The following is an 18036-nucleotide window of genomic DNA, read 5'->3' as shown; positions in this document are numbered from 1 at the left end:
AGGAAGAATAAATTAATAATAAATAATAGTGCTTATTTATACTGCTCGCATAGGACTGAAAAGCCCCTTTACTCCAGCAGTAGGCTAGCACTATTATTGTGGTCAAATTCTCAAATTATATTGAGGATAAAATTCCATACCTCGGCTGGGATTGAACCCACGCCCTCCTGTTTACCAGGCGAGCGCCTTGACCACTACACCACCGAGGCAGGGTACTACATCACCGAGGCAGGGTAAGAGGATAGACGTTCCATACCTCGGCTGGGATTGAACCCACGCCCTCCTGTTTACCAGGCGAGCGCCTTGACCACTACACCACCGAGGCAGGGTACTACACCACCGAGGCAGGGTAAGAGGATAGACGGAAGAAGAAGAGGATAGACGAAGAAGGGAGAAGATTAGAGGAAGGAGAGAAAAGGAAATTAGAGGGATGGAAAGGAAGAAGAGAGGAGTGGAGGAGACGAAAGAGAGGAGAGAACAAGAGGGGAAAGAGAAGAAAGAACGGATAAGAGAGATGTGATGAAGACAGAATGCGTTAGCGCGGGGGAGTATAGTGCATTGTACATTAAGACGAATTAATTTAGAGTGCGATATAGGTACGCAACTACACAGCTAAATATTATAACATTTAATTTAGAGTGATATAGGTACATAATTATACCGAATTATAATGTTATCCATTTGATACGTTGATAGACAATCACGCCAGGGGCGACAGACGACATACGACAGGTCAACAATTTTGCCACCAGCCTGGAGACGGGCAAAGTGTCAACAATCAAATTCAACACGTATACTTATTATTTTCATTTTTACCGTACTAAATGCCGCTCTTATTATTTTCATTTTTACCGTACTTTAGTCCAAAGGACTTTCAAAAAAATTACATGTTTAAGTAAGTTCACTTGCTCCAAAGAGGCTATGGCAAAGCCAAAAATCATCATATTGGACAACTGAAGTAAAAGCAGGGAACCTGTAGGACAAACTGAATTTCACTATTCAAATATTATCACACCAAAAATACCTGTAAACTAGCCTGAGCCAATAGGCAGTGACCAGTGTTATTATAGGGTTAGGTTAAATGCAAAAAGGAGTTTTCACAATTAGAGCAGTGATTAGTGTTATTATAGGGTTAGATTAAATACAAAAAGGAGCTTTCTTTTCCACGGATGTAACTTCTGCATAATTACCCTCTATTCAAATATTATCACAGCAAAAATACCTGTGGTAAACTAGTGTTAGCCAATACGCTCAAAATTCAATATCTGTTTCTTACCTTTAAACGAATGAATCTCCCATTACTAGCTAGCTTGAAAATAGCTTCAAACACAGAGTGATTGAGGAACATTGTCAGAGCATTACAAAATCCAAACAGAAGCACACAAAGAACTTTTCACTTGGGATATTTGGGACCACTGAGAAAAACTTTTTGGACAGCTCAAAAACACTTTGTAGTGATTGAGGAACATTGTCAGAGCATTACAAAATCCAAACAGAAGCACACAAAGAACTTTTCACTTGGGATATTTGGGACCACTGAGAGAAACTTCTTGGACAGCTCAAAAACACTTTGTAAAAAAAATCAACACCTGGAAAACAGGTAGCTGTTTACAAACTCGTTTATATCTATCCTCAATGGGGAAAAAACTGTTCTCTAGTGATCACTGTTTCAAAAACTCGAGAAATTTCACCAAACAACTTTCAGGCAAAGTTGAATCTGTGATGGCTCGCAAAGTACTGATACTGATTCGAAATCGACAAGACAAGAAAGAAGTGCAATAAACCTTACTGAGAAGAAAGAAGCAGTTCCGGATTCATAATGAAGGCCAGAGACTTCAGGTGGGGATAGTCTTAATACAGTGGTAGGTGATACATCAGGACAACTTGGAAATATCTAGAAAGAGACAAAAATCAATTGATAGGCAAACGAAAAAGGGATGATTCCGACTTTTGAGTTTTGAATTTGATTCTGGAATCTGGAACTTTTTTTCAGCTTTTGAAACAAGTCAAACAAGATTTCTTTTCCACTTTCAACTTTCAACAGCTGTTCCTGATTGTGTGATTTTCATACCAGTAGCGCCATCTACCGGAATCGTAACAAACCACAGATTCCACAGAAATCTACCCAGTGTTGTCAAACCGAAATGAGCATAATTTTTTATTTTTAGGGAGCATAACAAAATTTCATTAGCTTTTGCAGCAAATTTCCTTTCCAACTTACCTACCAGTGGCCTATTTTCATGGGCGTAGCCAGCACCTGGTCTAGGGGGGAGGGCGCGATTTAAGGGATAGGGAGTACTTACACAGGCGTTTTAACAAAAAGGAAGCAAACAAAAATTGCGCCGCAGGCGATTTTTTTCTTAAAATAATATCCCCAAGCTTGTGTTGAAATCGATAATTCCTCAGTCTTTTTCTTTCTGACCTTGGGTTTTGACTTTTGAGCCCACAATTCGCACCAGAAATAAATTGCATCGCAAGTGAATTTTTTCCAGGATTAGGGTTCAAGTCGCGTAGGTGATTTCATTCAAAATTCAAACCTTTTTCTCTGATATAAGAGCTTGAGCCCCAAAGATGTAGGTACCTACCTTTTTATGGAGCATTAAAAAACCATAACATTTTTTGAGGTGATGGGAGCTTAAATAATACTCTGGCAACATTGCGTCCGTCTGATGTGTGTGAAGTTGGCCACTGCTTCTTGTTTACTAGTTAGAAGCGAGCTCCATCTCCATTTAAATTTTTATTTTTCAAATAAATTTATTTTATTATTTATCAACACAGGATGCACGTGTGTCGTGTGTGTGTTTATTTCCTTTTAGAATGGCGATCACAGTTCCGATAATCTGTACAAATTCTGAAAGGGGGCGATCGTAGAGAAAAGGTTGGGAAACACTGAGCTAACGGTACTCCCTCTGAAGGCTGTCCATTCTTGTGCAACTGACAGATTTAAGTGATCTGTTAAAAGTTAAACGTGTTAAAAAAACTGATGTTACATGGGTAAGTTACATGGACCTATTAGTTCGACACATTTTCATTCTTTTTAAAACTGAAATGACTACCTTTTAACTGATCTGTTTTAAAAGCCTTAAAACTGATGTTAGGTCCATGGGTAAGTTAAATAAACTCATTAGTTCGACATGCATAGCACATTTTTATTCTTTTTTTAAAACTGAAATGACTTGACTGTCAATGACTACCTTTTAACTGATCTGTTTTAAAAGCCTTAAAACTGATGTTAGGTCCATGGGTAAGTTAAATAAACTCATTAGTTCGACATAGCACATTTTTATCCTTTTTTAAAAAACTGAAATGACTTGTGACTGTCGGTTAAAAACTGACATGAGAGACGCTTTTGGTTGTCAGATTTTCAATCTCTGTATTGTAGGTAATTTAATTTTCAGTCTCACATTACCTATTTAATACCTAACTATCAGTCCACTCAGTTCTTCAATCTCTGTATTATAGGTAAATAGGTACATAATTTAATTCTCAGTCTCACATTACCTACCTATTTAATACCTAATTAACTAATTATTTTGACATGCATTTCAGTTGTTTTCTGTTGTCAATCACGTGCGGTTACACTGCTCATCAGGCGTTCACAACTTCACGTGTATAGTATATCAACTGCACGCTGCACGTCACGTGAATGACTGAACTTAGGATCTTCAGAATACAATGCCACCACCGAGTAAGGAAAACTAATACCTAATTAACTAATTATTTTGACATGCATTTCAGTTGTTTTCTGTTGTCAATCACGTGCGGTTACACTGCTCATCAGGCGTTCGCAACTTCACGTGTATAGTATATCAACTGTACGCTGCACGTCACGTGAATGACTGACCTTAGGATCTTCAGAATACAATGCCACCACCGAGTGAGGAAAAACCCATATGGGTACCTGGGAGACGAGTTGATTTAAGCCTGCTTATAATACTCGTGTTAAACTCGTGTTCATAATCAAATTTACACATAACTGAGGATTAATTTCCACGATTTACCTACCTCACGGACACGGTAAGTACTTTTTACTTTCCTTATCCTATAGGAAAGTTCCGGGACCAAGAAAGAAGAGCGGGGAGGTTTTTTAGCACATGGTGATCTATTTAAGATGAGCACTATTCAGGAATATATTGAGTCAGAGCTAGAACTAAAGTCCAGTCTATTAAGAGGGGTGAGTAATAGATTTAAATTTAAATATGCATTTTTTTCTTTTAATAATCATAATTAATTATTTTTGGAGTAGGCCCCAGAGGAAAGATTTAGTCTGGGGGGTCCCCTTAGTCCTGGACGGCCTTAATCAAAAAGCTGTGTGACCTGGGACCTGATCAAGAATAATTTTATTTCTTCAATAAACAGCCTTTTTTTTACCATTGCTCTAAATTACAGGAGGAAGGCATGGTGACCTTTGGCCGAGTTCTAGTTTATGGCTGTATCATTCGTTCCAACATTATCCAGCAGCTCAATGAAGAAGAGAAATCTTTTCTTCTAGATCAGCTGCTTCTGTTTTGCTACAAGAGATCCTACGTCAGTGCTCCTGTCTATTATTACATTGAGAATTTCCTCAAAATTGTAAGTTTTCTGTCATGTTCTATTTAAAGATGTGGCCATGGTAGGGCATTCCCTGCTAAGGTCAAGAACTAAAAAAAAAACTTTCATGTTATAGCAGGAGTAGGTGGTACTGTTGTGGCAACTCCTAGTGTCTTATTGTCCTAAAACAAAAGAGATAAAAAAGACAGGGTAGGAAAAAGCCAGCTGTTATGAGAACACACCTTATTTGTTTGAGGATAAAATCTGCCGCAGTTGGGAATCAAACCTACAACCTGTTGCTTACAAGGCAATAGTATGTAATACCCTCTAAGCTAGCTAAGGCTGGTTAACATGGAGATTATACGCTCTTCCGGACGCTTTTGGTTGTCAGATTTTCAATCTCTGTATTGTAGGTAATTTAATTTTCAGTCTCACATTACCTATTTAATACTTGATTATCAGTTCACTCAGTTCTTCAATCTCTGTATTATAGGTAAATAAATAGGTACATAATTTAATTTTCAGTCTCACATTACTACCCTATAATAACACTGGTCACTGCTTGTTTGTGCCAGTTCCTTTGGTAGCAATATTCCACGGACATGACTTCTGCACAAGTACCGAATTTTTTTCTACAGATTGAATTTTACCTACCTACCTACTTGATAATCCAATGTAGCACCATCATTTCTGACACAAATGGTGTACCTATTCTGAACTGAACTGAATTGTTATAATATTTCTCCATATCTTGCAGGGTGAAGATCTGTCCAAAGAGATGAAATACGCATTGAAAAGACTGATCCGAGGTATGGGATCAGCTGATCAGAATACAGTCGTTGGATTCTCCACTTGCCTTGCATCACTTTTGAAATCACATGGTGATCTATTTAAGATGAGCACTATTCAGGAATATATTGAGTCAGAGCTAGAACTAAAGTCCAGTCTATTAAGAGGGGTGAGTATTAGATTTAAATTTAAATATGCATATTTTTTTTCTCAATTAATCATAATTAATTATTTTTGGAGTAGGCCCCATACGAAAGATTTAGTCTGGGGGCCCTGGGTCCCCTTAGTCCTGCACGGCCTTAATCAAAAAGCTGTGTGACCTGGGACCTGGTCAAGAATAATTTTATTTCTTCAATAAACAACCTGGTTTTTACCATTGCTCTAAATTACAGGAGGAAGGCATGGTGACATTTGGCCGAGTTCTAGTATATGGCTGTATCATTCGTTCCAACATTATCCAGCAGCTCAATGAAGAAGAGAAATCTTTTCTTCTAGATCAGCTGCTTCTGTTTTGCTACAAGAGATCCTATGTCAGTGCTCCTGTCTATTATTACATTGAGAATTTCCTCAAAATTGTAAGTTTTCTGTCATGTTCTATTTAAAGATGTGGCCATGGTAGGGCATTCCCTGCTAAGGTCAAGAACTAAAAAAAAAACTTTCATGTTATAGCAGGAGTAGGTGGTACTGTTGTGGCAACTCCTAAGGTCTTATTGTCCTAAAACAAAAGAGATATAAAAGACAGGGTAGGAAAAAGCCAGCTGTTCTGAGAACACACCTTATTTGTTTGAGGATAAAATCTGCCCCAGTTGGGAATCAAACCTACAACCTGTTGCTTACAAGGCAGATAGTATGTAATCAAACCTACAACCTGTTGCTTACAAGGCAATAGTATGTAATACCCTCTAAGCTAGCTAAGGCTGTTTAACATGGAGATTATAAAAAATGAATGGTTGCTTGTATTTTAAAATCTATTTAATTTCATTGTTTTTTTTTTTTTTTTTTTTTTTTTTTTTTAGGTAAACTTTGACAAGAGCTATGTCAAGATTGTCCTGTCTCATGTACTGAACAACAAATTCCATATGAACATTGACATGCTTCATCTACTGTTGACTCTGCAAAATGTTAAGCTTCCCTCTCTGTTGACGTCACAAAGTAAATTCTCCATATCCACTAGTATACCAAACATCTATCAATTGGATACGCTGCCAGAGTTTGTGTACATTTTAATTGTAAGTTGTCTACCAAGACCATTTAAGTGAAGCTTTGAAATAGTGGTTCAGTTAAACATGAATAAGGTACCTAATAGTGGGTTCAATTAAATGTGAAAAAGGTCCCTAGGGATCTGGAATTTAAGGAGCAATTCTCATCTAGGTATTCAACATGTTTGCCAAATTTCATCAAAATTCCCGAGTTTTTCTTGGAACAAACACTCATACAGACCAAATACAGAAAAAAATTTGAGTAAGAATTAGAACCTAAAGAACTTGCAGCTAAATTTCTTCAAATATTGACTTTCATTTGTGGACTGAAACCTATGTAGACTAGGATACAATTTTGCTTTATCTTCTACAAGTAAAGTACCTTTTTTTCTCTCCTTCAAATCATAAATCTACCTCTGTCTCCCTCCAGGATATCCGATCTACTGACGATCTCAATCTGAACGTCTACGCCAGGTTTGCCAACAATCTCCTGCACGTGTACTCAAAGAAGTCACCGGGCATAGTTGAGGCTCTGTGGTCAGAAATCGAGAACAACGTGTTGACCAGCCGAGAGTTGACACTGAATAAGAAATTGGCTGTGTTCAAGCTGTTTTCCAGTTTGATTTTGCACTGTGAATCCACACAGCAGGTTAGTGTGAGACTTTTGTACCTTGTTTTTGGTGTTGTAGTGGTCACTCGTCTGGTAAACAAGGGCGTGGGTTCAATCCCAGCCAAGAGTTCACACTGAATGAGAAGCTGGCTGTGTTCAAGCTGTTTTCCAGTTTGATTTTGCATTGTGAATCCACACAGCAGGTAAGTGGTGATACCTTATTTACTGTGATAATTTATGTAGGATGAGTTGGGGTAATTATGTTCCACCCAACTTTAGCCCACTTAGACTATTCTTGGAGAATGGGTTAAACAGATATTTTAAAGAACCTACCTACTCTTCATCTCAATTACTTGAAGATTCCACAGCTTTTGGATAGTTTTTTCGTGTCTTTTTTAATCCAATTCTAAACCTCTCAAAATTTTAAAAAACTTTGTAGGTATCAAGATTTCTCCTTGTGTAATTATGATCTAGCCATATCTCCAAGGTTAAACTTGGGGAGCACTTCTAAATGAGGGAAATGTAGGCAACAATATACTTAGGTACATTTCCCTAATTTAGGAGCTTAGTAATTAAAACTGCTCATTATTTACCTCCCTCAGGTTCGTCTCTTCCTGACCCCTCACTTTCTACACACAGTACTGCAGAGCACATCCGACATCCCGTCCGATCTGGTAGCCTCCACATCCCCCATGTCTGTTCTCACCTCCAAATTCTCAAACCGGCTCGTCCTCAAACGGAAATCGGACAAGCTCGGGTTCGAATCCGTAGAACATGGAGGTGGAGCTTCACCGGACAGCGAAGGTAAGAAACTAAGGAGCATCTTTTTATTAATGAAAAAGTTTGGTTGAAATTTCTGCTCAGGCCAGGATTTGAACCTATCACTTTGATTACTTGGTGACAAAGGTGCTGCATTGTCTTGTGCAAAGTCCTTTGTTCCAGTATAATCTTGCCTTGGTAATCAAGTGGTCAAGACACTCATGGGGTAAACAGGAGGATTTGGAGTTCAATCCCAGCTGGGTTATGAAATTTTTTAAATGTAGTTTGAGATATTGGCCACAATATTAATAATAGCCTACTTAGTTGGGATGAAGGGACTATTCATACACATTCAAGTGGAAAAAAAAAACATTGCAAACAACCCACTGAAAAGTCTGTAGTGTACTTGGCACCTAAACGGGGAAAATGATTATTGTCTGGACTGATACCTACATGCTAGGCAGATTTCAGCAAAGCTGGTGTTGGGTTACAAACAATATAAATAACAGAAATTCCTTTCTTCGAAAACAGTGATATTAGTAAGTAGATATAGGTGTTAAATTTACGATATTGGTAATCATATTGGTAATTCTTATTATTTATCTTCACATTAGACAAGGAATTTACTTTAATTCTAGACAACTAAGAAAAACTTGAATATCACGAGAAAATGGGCCAGCCTAGTTGGCTTGGAGGGTAGCGCGTCTGTCTTGTAAGCGCTAGGTCGCGAGTTTGATTCCCGCCCGGGGCGGATGTTATCCTGAACGGATAAGGTTCGTTCTCCGAAAGACTGGCTTTCCCCTATCCTGTCCTCCTTCTGTATTCAATTTCGAGACGATAAGACCTTAGCAATTAAAGATACCTCTCAAACCTCTTGAAAAAAAAAAAAAAAAATTGCCAGAAAAACTACCCGGTTTAGAGGTCGTCTGGTAATAGGGAGGTTGCAAGTTTATGTCCCAGCTAAGGCATCAAACTTAAGGCCTGTTCCACTTGTCGTGAGTTTCCTCCGATTTTTTTTTTTCCGAGTGTTCTGTAGGCAATGTAATTTAAATGAGTGTTCCTTCTACGCACGACACGATATTTTTTTTTTAAACGACAAGTGGGACCGTCCGGCATCAAACTTAGGTCTTGATCACAAACTTGGATCTATTTTTGCATTATTTATCTAGGGGCATTCTTATCGTTTAGATTAATAATATTGGATTTTACATTTTTCCTCTTCACAGGCGATGGTGGAGAGGACAGTGACGACAGTGAAATCAGTGACGATGACCTGTTTCAAACTTATTAAGCATTTGGAGAAATCACAACAGACCTGTGAGAAGGTAAGTCCTGTCACCACAGTCTCTTTTGACTAGCGCCAGACTAGTCAGTTTGGAGGGTAGAGCTTCTGCCTTGTAAGCGCTGGGTCGCGGGTTCGATTCCTGCCCGGCGTGAACTCGATCAACTGGTGAGGTCTATTCTAATGGCTGGTTTTCACCTATGTTGTCCCTTCTTTGATTTTTGGACAACAGGACCTCTGTTATTACAGTTCACTCTATGAAATCAAAAATAAATACCATGGTTGTCCCGTTCTGTCCTATTCAAAGATTACCTATACTTGATGAGAATTTTTGGTAATTATGCAGAAGTCATGTCTGTGGAAAAGATAAGCTCCTTTTTGTATTTAACCTAACCCTATAATTTTTCGGATTATTTATTATTTTTGACGATCTTTACGAAAAAAATACATTTGGACAGTTATATTTTTCATGAGAATCATCAATTATGATCCAGACATATCTCCAAGGTTAAACTTGGAGAGCACTTCTAAATAAGGGAAATGTAGGCGACAATATAAGTACATTTCCCTAATTTAGGAGCTTAGTCATTAAAACTGCTCATTATTTACCTCCCTCAGGTTTGTCTCTTCCTGACCCCTCACTTCCTACACACAGTACTGCAGAGCACATCCGACATCCCATCCGATCTGGTAGCCTCCACATCCCCCATGTCTGTTCTCACCTCCAAATTCTCAAACCGGCTCGTCCTCAAACGCAAATCGGACAAGCTTGGGTTCGAATCCGTAGAACATTCTGAGACACCTGGTGGCCAAAGCGTTCAAGCTACTCGTCCCCGTCATCAATGTACAGGCTGTTCAACAAATCTTGCAGGTATGTAGACATTTAATTCAGTTCAATTTATTTATTTTTATTATTTAATAAAATAACAGATATACAGAGGTGTTTTTCCCAAGCCAATATTGACTTCTAAGAAAAACGATTTATTCTTTCTACGCTGAATATATATATATCCCACCAAAAACATTCCCTGTAAAAATAAGGCCAAGTTCCTGACCTCATCCTCCTCAAAAAGTCAGCCCATGAATGTAGTGATATCATACATTAAGGCCAAGTCTGATCACTGGGTTGTCCCAAGGCCCAGGCCTCACTTCTCTCCCTCTTCCATGAGAAACACTGTGATTATGTTTCACTGGCCTGACAATTGGCCAGTTTTTGAACCAGCTGTGTCAGTCTTACTTCTCTCCCTCTTCCATGAGAAACACTGTGATTATGTTTCACTGGCCTGACACTTGGCCAGTTTTTGAACCAGCTGTGTCAGTCTTACTTCTCTCCCTCTTCCATGAGAAACACTGTGATTATGTTTCACTGGCCTGACACTTGGCCAGTTTTTGAACCAGCTGTGTCAGTCTTACTTCTCTCCCTCTTCCATGAGAAACACTGTGATTATGTTTCACTGGCCTGACACTTGGCCAGTTTTTGAACCAGCTGTGTCAGTCTTACTTCTCTCCCTCTTCCATGAGAAACACTGTGATTATGTTTCACTGGCCTGACACTTGGCCAGTTTTTGAACCAGCTGTGTCAGTCTTACTTCTCTCCCTCTTCCATGAGAAACACTGTGATTATGTTTCACTGGCCTGACACTTGGCCAGTTTTTGAACCAGCTGTGTCAGTCTTACTTCTCTCCCTCTTCCATGAGAAACACTGTGATTATGTTTCACTGGCCTGACACTTGGCCAGTTTTTGAACCAGCTGTGTCAGTCTTACTTCTCTCCCTCTTCCATGAGAAACACTGTGATTATGTTTCACTGGCCTGACACTTGGCCAGTTTTTGAACCAGCTGTGTCAGTCTTACTTCTCTCCCTCTTCCATGAGAAACACTGTGATTATGTTTCACTGGCCTGACACTTGGCCAGTTTTTGAACCAGCTGTGTCAGTCTTACTTCTCTCCCTCTTCCATGAGAAACACTGTGATTATGTTTCACTGGCCTGACACTTGGCCAGTTTTTGAACCAGCTGTGTCAGTCTTACTTCTCTCCCTCTTCCATGAGAAACACTGTGATTATGTTTCACTGGCCTGACACTTGGCCAGTTTTTGAACCAGCTGTGTCAGTCTTACTTCTCTCCCTCTTCCATGAGAAACACTGTGATTATGTTTCACTGGCCTGACACTTGGCCAGTTTTTGAACCAGCTGTGTCAGTCTTACTTCTCTCCCTCTTCCATGAGAAACACTGTGATTATGTTTCACTGGCCTGACACTTGGCCAGTTTTTGAACCAGCTGTGTCAGTCTTACTTCTCTCCCTCTTCCATGAGAAACACTGTGATTATGTTTCACTGGCCTGACACTTGGCCAGTTTTTGAACCAGCTGTGTCAGTCTTACTTCTCTCCCTCTTCCATGAGAAACACTGTGATTATGTTTCACTGGCCTGACACTTGGCCAGTTTTTGAACCAGCTGTGTCAGTCTTACTTCTCTCCCTCTTCCATGAGAAACACTGTGATTATGTTTCACTGGCCTGACACTTGGCCAGTTTTTGAACCAGCTGTGTCAGTCTTACTTCTCTCCCTCTTCCATGAGAAACACTGTGATTATGTTTCGTCTGTCTGTCTGTAAACAAAATATCTCGAGAACGGTAAGAGCTAGAGACTTGAAATTTGGTATGCAGCTGTAAAATGTGACAAGGATGCGACACGAAACTTTTGGTTAAGATCGGTGCAACGGTTGGCGGCATTTTACCACTTTTTGGCGGTTTTCAGCTATACTGACTAAACGGTTAGAGATATTGTAAAAGTTGGGTAGAAGAACACCCAAATAAGCATCATTCAATAGGATAAGGAAAGTCGTGTGATGTTCACACCAGAGATTTTTTTTTTACAATTCTACCAGGCGGTACTTTATTTCAGTTCACAATTTCAATTAGGCTTTTTTTTTAAAATCTTAATATTATTGTTTAATTCCCAGACACGAAAATTCTTCAAACGCTCATCAACTCTCTGGACAAGGCTTACGTCTTCAAGCTATCCTCTCTCTACAAGGACATCCTAAGCGATGATCCGCCGATCCAAACCACTCAACCGGCCACACCCAAGAAATCCAAGAAGAACCCCGCCGGCAATAACTCCCCGGCCGAAGGCCGATATAACAACAAGGATAAGATCTACGTGCTCAATTTGTTCGGCAAACTGGTGTTTCATCCGGCTTTGAACGTGGCTAGGGCGGCCGGAGAGGCCGCAGGGCCGGCCCTCAACAGTGAGGATGAGGCGTGGAAGTATTCCCAGGTGAGCGAATGAAGTGAATTGTGCTTTTAATTAAACGGATGATTTTGTTTTTAGTTTATCTGTATTTAGATATTTAGAATGTACGAGCAGCCTTGTTAAGGTGTGTCCAGTCCAAACATAGTCAATCAACAACGAGGAGAATGTATGTTATCGAGTATCGAGGCAATGTGGACGGTTTAGTTCACATCGATTGACGGCCGGTTGTAGAGTTGCGCGTCTGCCTTGTAAGTGTTGGGTTGCGGGTTCAACCCCCAAAAAAATTAGACTGAGGAAATGAACTGTTGGTCAGTGTTATTGTTACGCTGTTCTCCTTGGTCTCAGACGCCTTACCTTAGACTGTGGGAGGAAAGGAACTTTTCAGTCCTATCCCAGCAGGATTAACAAGGTATATTTTATTCTCATTTTAAACTGCTGGGGTATAGAATAGAATAGAATATACCTTGTTTATCCTGCCAGAATGAGACTGAAAAGTCCCTTTACTCCCGCAGTCTAAACAAGGTCTTATATATTTCGTAGGTATAGTTTAAACATATGTAAATAAAAAACCTTGTTTAAATATTTTTTTAAAAAAAGGGTATAGGGACTTTTTAGTCTCATTCGAGCAGAATAATCAAGGAATTCTATTTTATTAATGTGGTACAATATTAACTTGTCACAGGTGGAATATGTGTTTGACTTGGCGCTGGGAATCAACCCGTGGAACCATGAGGTGGCCACTGCCTACAAGAAGGCCCTGTTCTCGCTGCTGGGACACAATCTACATCATGACATTCTGGAGCGACTTGTACAGCACGCCAATGTTTTGATTGAGAAAAACCAGACGGTAAGAATACTTCAAGGGGTTAATTCAGTGGGAAGGAAGTGTCCTTGAGCATTTTCCTCACGAGGCTGTTTGCACCCCGAACTTGAAGTACAGAGCCGAAAAACTTCGACCCCGTCGGGAATCGAACCCGGGACCTCCGGCGTGCAAGCCGAGTGTTGTGGTAGTAAAAAAGAAAAAATCATTTGTACATATTTCAGGGCCTGTCTGTGGTGTAGTAATGTTGAGTTTATGTTTATATAATTATTGTTTAGGTATCGATTTTTTGAAAGTCGTTATGTTGCAACCTGCAATGACCTAGTAGTCACATAACCTGACATTTGCAAACAACAACAACAACAACATCCCTACTGACGATGTAAATAGACCACTTCCTTTGGACTTGATTTTACAGTTCTAGTCTCACGTGTTTAATTTATATCCATTTCAGAAAAACGTCAAAATCACGCCGGAAATTTCCAACTGTTGGAACAAATCCCTGGAAATGCTCGCCAAGTTGAACCGGAAAATCGCCTCCTGTAAATCAAGCAACAAATCGAGCTCCGGGAAAATGGAAAGCAAGAAATCCATTCTGATCGCTTTCCAAACGATGTACTTGCAGCTATGCCTATATCTGTTTTTGGACAATTCGATTTCCATCGATATTATCGATGAGTTGAACAATTGCTATGAGAGATTCGATGAGAAGAAAGCTCAGACAGGTAAGTAAGAACCTGCCTTGGTGGCGTAGTTGTCAAGACGCTCGCCTGGTAAACAGGAGGGCGTGGGTTCGATCCCAGCCCAGGCATGGAATTTTATCCTCATCTATTTGAGAATTTGACCACCTAACAATGGGGCTCTAAGGGTTAGGTGGTAGAGAACGCCTCAGGCGTTAACCTCGCCTAGTGGTTACCTTCCACTCGAGCGTCTATTATTATTATCAGAAGAAGAAAGTTTTGCTGGAATTTCAACTGGGATTCGAACCCAGCACTTCCGGGTTGAGAGTCATTGTTCTTAACCACTCGGCCACAGGGATTGACAATCCTGTAGTATGTCCCTTATCACTTGAACAAGAAAAAACACATTATTCCCAATTTAGGTACTGGGTTAACACAAGAACGCCGAAAAGTATTCCGTTGAATTTTTTGAAAGAATAGAAAAGAATATACCTTGTTTATCCTGCTCGAATGAGACTGAAAAGCCCCTTTACCCCAGCAGTCTAAACAAGGTCTCGTGTCTTTGTGGGTTTACCAAAATATGTAATTGTAAAAAATAAGTAAATTTTTTGTCCACAGCGGGCATCGAACCCGAGACCTTCTGGTATTGTTTTGTTCTACAGTATTTCCCTGATTTTCAAGGTAAACTTTGACAAGAGCTATGTCAGGATTGTCCTGTCTCATGTACTGAACAACAAATTCCATATGAACATCGACATGCTTCATCTACTGTTGACCCTGCAAAACGTTAAGCTTCCCTCTCTGTTGACGTCACAAAGTAAATTCTCCATATCTACTAGTATACCAAACATCTATCAATTGGATACACTGCCAGAGTTTGTGAACATTTTAATTGTAAGTTGTCTACCAAGACCATTTAAGTGAAGAGCTTGTTCAAGCATTGCTCAAGCTTTGAAATAGTGGTTCAGTTAAACATGAATAAGGTACCTAATAGTGGGTTCAATTAAATGTGAAAAAGGTCCCTAGGGATCTGGAATTTAAGGAGCAATTCTCATCTAGGTATTCAACATGTTTGCCAAATTTCATCAAAATTCCCGAGTTTTTCTTGGAACAAACACTCATACAGACCAAATACAGAAAAAAATTTGAGTAAGAATTAAAGCATTTTGAAACCAGGCCAAGGCACTGAATTTTATCTTCAATTAGGGACGTACCCACTTGAAATTTGGATCACAAAAATATATTGCTTATGAGAGCTACTTGAAACTTGAGGGGGAAAAAAATCAATAGGTTGTTGTTGTTGTTATCATTGTGATGATGAATGAATTCTGAATTGTGTTGCAGATTCTTCTCATCCAATTAGTAATAAATATAATCATAATCAATCATCTTTTAAGTAAGCCTCCTCTTACAAGCTGATGGAAATAGGTACCTTACATATTTCAAGCACTGACGAGTAAGAATTAGAACCTAAAGAACTTGCAGCTAAATTTCTTCAAATATTGACTTTCATTTGTGGACTGAAACCTATGTAGACTAGGATACAATTTTGCTTTATCTTCTACAAGTAAAGTACCTTTTTTCTCCTTCAAATCATAAATCTACCTCTGTCTCCCTCCAGGATATCCGATCTACTGAGAGTAAGAATTAGAACCTAAAGAACTTGCAGCTAAATTTCTTCAAATATTGACTTTCATTTGTGGACTGAAACCTATGTAGACTAGGAATTAGGATACAATTTTGCTTTATCTTCTACAAGTAAAGTACCTTTTTTTCTCTCCTTCAAATCATAAATCTACCTCTGTCTCCCTCCAGGATATCCGATCTACTGACGATCTCAATCTGAACGTCTACGCCAGGTTTGCCAACAATCTCCTGCACGTGTACTCAAAGAAGTCACCGGGCATAGTTGAGGCTCTGTGGTCAGAAATCGAGAACAACGTGTTGACCAGCCGAGAGTTGACACTGAATAAGAAATTGGCTGTGTTCAAGCTGTTTTCCAGTTTGATTTTGCACTGTGAATCCACACAGCAGGTTAGTGTGAGACTTTTGTACCTTGTTTTTGGTGTTGTAGTGGTCACTCGTCTGGTAAACAAGGGCGTGGGTTCAATCCCAGCCAAGAGTTCACACTGAATGAGAAGCTGGCTGTGTTCAAGCTGTTTTCCAGTTTGATTTTGCACTGTGAATCCACACAGCAGGTTAGTGTGAGACTTTTGTACCTTGTTTTTGGTGTTGTAGTGGTCACTCGTCTGGTAAACAAGGGCGTGGGTTCAATCCCAGCCAAGAGTTCACACTGAATGAGAAGCTGGCTGTCTTATTATTTTCATTTTTACCGTACTAAATGCCGCTCTTATTATTTTCATTTTTACCGTACTAAGTACTCTGTACGGACGGTACTCCATTTTCACCGTACTCCGTACGGACCGTACTAACGTCGGATTACCGTACTAACTTCGGATGGACAAATCTCGTCTGTTTGGGATAAAGTTGGCGAACCTTTTTCCGGATTCATAATGAAGGCCAGAGACTTCAGGTGGGGATAGTCTTAATACAGTGGTAGGTGATACATCAGGACAACTTGGAAATATCCAGAAAGAGACAAAAATCAATTGATAGGCAAACGAAATTACGAAAAAGGGATGATTCCGAGATTCCGACTTTTGAATTTGATTTTGATTCTGAAATCTGGAACTTTTTTTCAGCTTTCGAAACAAGATTTCTTTTCTTTTCCACTTTCAACAGCTGTTCCTGATTTTCTGATTTTATTTTCATACCAGTAGCGCTATCTACCGGAATCGTAACAAACCACAGATTCCACAGAAATCTACAGTGTTGTCAAACCGAAATGAGCATATTTTTTTAGGGAGCATAACAAAATTTCATTAGCCCCTGCAGCAAATTTCCTTTCCAACTTACCTACCAGTGGCCTATTCATGGCATGGGCGTAGCCAGCACCTGGTCTAGGGGGGAGGGCGCGGTTTAAGGGATAGGGAGTACTTACACCGGCGTTTTAACAAAAAGGAAGCAAACAAATATTGCGCCGCAGGCCGCAGACGATTTTTTCAATAATATCCCCAAGCATGTGTTGAAATCGATAATTATCCTCAGTCTTTTTCTTTCTGACCTTGGGTTTTGACTTTATTTGAAAATTGCATCGCAAGCGAATTTTTTCCGGGATTAGGGTTCAAGTCGCGTAGGTGATTTCATTCAAAATCCAAACCTTTTTCTTTTTCTCTGATATAAGAGCTTGAGCCCCAAAGATGTAGGTATACCTTTTTATGGAGCATTAAAAAAACCATAACATTTTTTGAGGTGTAAGATGGGAGCTTAAATAATACTCTGGCAACATTGCGTCCATCTGATGTGTGTGAAGTTGGCCACTGCTTCTTGTTTACTAGTTAGAAGCGAGCTCCATTTAAATTTTTATTTTTCAAATTTATTAAATTTATTTATCAACACAGGATGCACGTGTGTGTGTTTCTGTATTTGCTTTTAGAATTTGCAAAAAATTAATTAAATTTATGTATTTTCCCTTTAGAAAGTTGGTCTATTAGTCAGTGGAACAATGCAGTCTGTTCTAGATTACTTCGATGCGCTGAGAAAGCCTTCTAAAGTTCGCCATGCCTGTTTCAAGTGACGATGAAATAGAGGCAGGGTTCCGAATAGACAGTGGGGATGTGTATGAAATGATTAGCGTGTTCCTGCGAGATCCGACCCTGGTCAATGTGGAGAAATTAACACGTAAGTATAGACAACACGTGGGTTACAGTGCTTCGCCACTGCACTCACACATACACACAGATATACATCACACACACATATCACGTACACACCTCATTTTTCTTCCTTCTCGTGACGTCAAAGTTACCGGTATTTTTTAAATCGATTTATCTCGGGAAAAGTCGTAAGAAAAGAAAAATTCCGTTGGTCCTCATTTTCCCTGCTCTATGACTTTGAAACATCACCCAAGTAAGCGCAACTGATCTATTGGTGCTCCATCCTGCAAGGTATAGTACAGTAGTCACAGTCAGTAGAAAGTCAATGTCCTCGGAGGTTTGATCTCATGTTGAACTTGAAGAAATCTCTTGGATGGATGAATAGTAGTTGTTGATG

At 39.5% G+C, this 18036-nt stretch overlaps 2 protein-coding genes across 2 annotated transcripts in view; one reads left to right on the top strand and one right to left on the bottom strand.

Moving 5' to 3' along the window:
• The window catches only part of LOC103506182 (protein fem-1 homolog CG6966), a gene marked incomplete at its 3' end in the record, with an annotated part of 38531 nt that extends 36525 nt beyond the window's left edge, over positions 1-2006 (bottom strand). The window contains 2 exon segments of the mRNA XM_026821306.1: positions 1277-1448; positions 1570-2006. Coding sequence (XP_026677107.1) covers positions 1277-1348 — 72 coding nt within the window.
• A 3271-nt stretch (positions 2007-5277) lies between these two features.
• Positions 5278-18036, top strand: part of LOC103506181 — a 31111-nt gene continuing 18352 nt past the window's right edge. The window contains exons 1-8 of the mRNA XM_026821297.1: positions 5278-5488; positions 5712-5894; positions 6336-6548; positions 6949-7167; positions 9788-10040; positions 12131-12447; positions 13106-13270; positions 13698-13968. Of these exons, the coding sequence (XP_026677098.1) occupies positions 5309-5488; positions 5712-5894; positions 6336-6548; positions 6949-7167; positions 9788-10040; positions 12131-12447; positions 13106-13270; positions 13698-13968 (1801 nt within the window). The 5' untranslated portion in view covers positions 5278-5308. The remainder of the gene's footprint in view (positions 5489-5711; positions 5895-6335; positions 6549-6948; positions 7168-9787; positions 10041-12130; positions 12448-13105; positions 13271-13697; positions 13969-18036) is intronic.

This window comes from Diaphorina citri, unplaced genomic scaffold (genome assembly GCF_000475195.1).
Source record: "Diaphorina citri unplaced genomic scaffold, Diaci psyllid genome assembly version 1.1 scaffold220, whole genome shotgun sequence".
Classification (NCBI taxonomy): Eukaryota; Metazoa; Arthropoda; class Insecta; order Hemiptera; family Psyllidae; genus Diaphorina; species Diaphorina citri.
The sequence above is the reverse complement of the archived record's forward strand: the minus strand, read 5'-3'. Positions and strand labels throughout refer to the sequence as shown.